The 3,229-nt window shown below is 34.2% G+C and overlaps 1 protein-coding gene across 1 annotated transcript; it reads left to right on the top strand.

The window, feature by feature from the left end:
- The first annotated feature begins 2,052 nt into the window (after nt 1-2,052).
- Nucleotides 2,053-2,968, top strand: LOC122583407 (AT-hook motif nuclear-localized protein 23-like). Its single transcript, XM_043755813.1, has one exon. It carries the CDS (start codon nt 2,053-2,055, stop codon nt 2,854-2,856), a length of 804 nt encoding a protein of 267 aa, XP_043611748.1. The 3' UTR covers nt 2,857-2,968.
- The last annotated feature ends 261 nt before the right edge of the window (nt 2,969-3,229 follow it).

A 3,229-nucleotide genomic window follows, 5' to 3' on the forward strand; every position in this document is an offset into this window, starting at 1 on the left:
TTGTACCAAGGCGCAATAGTTTAATTAACTCAACGCCTTCTAATCACAACTTAAAACATCCATTACTCAAATCTTATAAAATGAGTCAAACTAATTGACGACGACGTCATATTGTCATGTAATCCTTTTCGCGACTACACCATGTCGTCGCAATAGATGAAGCTAAATGTCAAAAAAGAATCGCTTTTTGACTTCTCAAGTCAAACTAATTAACATACTACGACGACATATTGCTGTCGCGATAAAAAAAAAAAAATACACAATTTGTAGGACATAACAACGAAAGAAAACATGTATAATAATATACACAACGGATCAAGTCCAATCGAGATCGACAGTAGGTGGGGAACACATAGAGAAAGAATCAAAGTATATAAATCTATATGAAGTTAAGTTTCAAAGGTCCATTTGCAGATTCAATTTTTCAACAAGCAAATCATGAATTCACAAGAAACTAACTTTTCTTTTATATTACCAAACAAGATGGAGCTTTTACTTTCTATCGTGTATCCCCAACCTAACCCTCAACCCTCAATATCACCTACCGACACAAAAACAAAACTTGAGAGAAATGGGGGCCATCTTCATTACAAATAGGAAGTACAAGAATATGAGAACTTATACACAATGGGTAACTAAAGGACACAACTTTTTACATTATATATTCTTAAATTATTATTATCATTTTATTATACTGGAATTCTCTGATCTCCTGTATCGTTTTTATACATAGAACAGAATGCATATCACATAGGTAAATGATTAAATAATGAGGTTGATATTTCAATTACAAGAAGTAGTAATGACTAATGAGACCTTAACGTACAAGTAGTATTATTCATTCAATGAGACTCTAATGGCTTTTGACAACATGTGAAAAAAGCTTAAGCATGTTGTTTTCAAACTATATCATACGAGAAATAATTAGGCCATACCCTACTTAAATAGGAGGATCATGCATTCAATGAGATCCTAATGGGATTTGACAAACTTTGCAAAATGCTTAAAGATAAAAGTTTCGAGCAATATTATAATTAGTCTAGCTATACCCGCCTATATACATGTGCACGTACACACTTTTTCTTGTACAAAGTGAGTGAGCTTCAAACAAATGAATTGATCGAAGTTTAATGTTGCCATTGTAGATAATACTAATTATATATACTAATATTAATTAATATTAATAGTCAATGCTCTGTACTTCGATGAAAGAAAGTCTACTTTCCCAAATATTTGTTTATTCCTAACGTTAACTTTGACAACCGTGTTTAACACTAACACAGATAAAAGAAAAATCAAAGAATTGCCACTACCATAATATTTAGCATTTTCTTATTAATTATACTAAGCATATGTACCAAAAGGTTGATATTTAACAATCCGAAACCGGTTGTTAAATCCAAAACCTTTAAAGATGTCCTCAATAATTATCAATTAGGTTACAAATTTTGACTCATATATATTACTGTCGTTATTTTTCTTGGTCTTTTTCAAAGATTTCTCATTTTGTGTTAGTCATTGTTTATGAAGATATATTACTAACAATCAGTTCTTGGTCCTTGCAATTTCGAATGTCAATATTAAATCGAATTATGCGAAGAATTCTAATCTAATCAAAAAATCAAGTAAAAAATTAAAGGATTGGTCAAACAATTGCCACTCAAGTACAGTTTTTTTCACAGAATTAGTTTGAACCCTAAAATCAAAATACAGGTCAGGTGTTACTATTCCATCCCTGTTCATACCAAAAGTACTCATTCAAACCTTTTTTTGTTTCTTTTTCTCCACTCATTTCCTTACCCCTTAGATTTCTATTTGTTCTCCCATTTTCACTCTTCTTCTCTCTCTACAAATCATAAAATACTAAAACATATTCCTCGTTATTAAACATAAATATTCCTCCATTACCATCTTACTTTTTCTTTTTTTTTATATTCTTCATCATCTCTTTCTTCTTGTTTCTCCCCCTTTAGATTTCATCTCCTGATCTATATCTATATTATATCTATCTATAATCTATAATAATAATCTATCTATATCTATATTTATAATATGTCAAGCAATAATAATCTAGACTTAACTTCAACTTCCCCTTTCTCCCTTCAAAACTTGCAAAACCGCCCTGATCTCCACCTCCAAATCCCTCCCGATTCCGAAGACGACACCAACGAAAACACTCCCGGCTCCGGCTCAGGAAGCGGAGACGTCGTCGGGTCCCGTAGGCCACGTGGCCGTCCCCCGGGTTCAAAAAACAAACCAAAACCCCCAGTTATCATCACTCGAGAAAGTGCTAACACACTTAGGGCTCATATCTTAGAAATAAGTAGCGGTTGTGACGTTTTCGAGTCGATTTCAAACTACGCTCGAAAACGTCAACGAGGTATATGTATTGTCAGTGGGAGCGGTACCGTGAATAACGTGAGTCTCAGACAACCAGCTTCAGCTGGATCTGTACTCACGCTTCACGGCCGGTTCGAAATCCTTTCGTTATCCGGATCTTTTTTGCCTCCACCTGCTCCACCTGGAGCAACAAGTTTGACTATTTATTTAGCTGGTGGACAAGGTCAAGTAGTTGGTGGAAATGTTGTTGGAGCGTTAATCGCGTCTGGATCGGTTATCGTTATCGCGGCGTCTTTCACAAATGTTGCTTATGAAAGACTACCTTTAGATGATCAAGTAGAAGATGCTAATACTAACGCTGGTGACGGACATGGTGGTGGATTTCCTCATCCCGATCCTTCTTCAATGGGTTTGCCTTTTTTTAACTTGCCTCTTAACATGCCTAATGTTCAGTTGCCAGTTGATGGTGGTGGTGGTGGTTGGTCTGGAAACATGCCGAATAGGCCGCCTTACTAACCGTGTTGAAATCAAGGGAAGAAAAAAAAAATTAAAAGGTCAGGTGATTAATTAAACTCCATGGATTATTATTATCAAAATTAATCTTGTACAATAACCTCTCTACTCTACTCTACTCTACTCTCTAATTTTTATTTTCATTTTGTTAATTTTCAATCTAGGGATGATTTCTTGGTCATTACTTTTGAATCCTTTATTTTAGATAGAATCATCTTCTTCTTTGTCATGTTGTTGGTATGTTTCTGCATTTATCGAACCGAAAAACGGAGTTTCGCTGTTATCATTGATATTATTATCTTTATCATTATCGGTTATTTTATGTTTTAATTTCAAAAAAACATCCATTGTTTGCTTAATTTTGGCAAGAAAATTG

The sequence above is a fragment of the Erigeron canadensis genome, chromosome 9 (genome assembly GCF_010389155.1).
Source record: "Erigeron canadensis isolate Cc75 chromosome 9, C_canadensis_v1, whole genome shotgun sequence".
Taxonomy (NCBI): Eukaryota; Viridiplantae; Streptophyta; class Magnoliopsida; order Asterales; family Asteraceae; genus Erigeron; species Erigeron canadensis.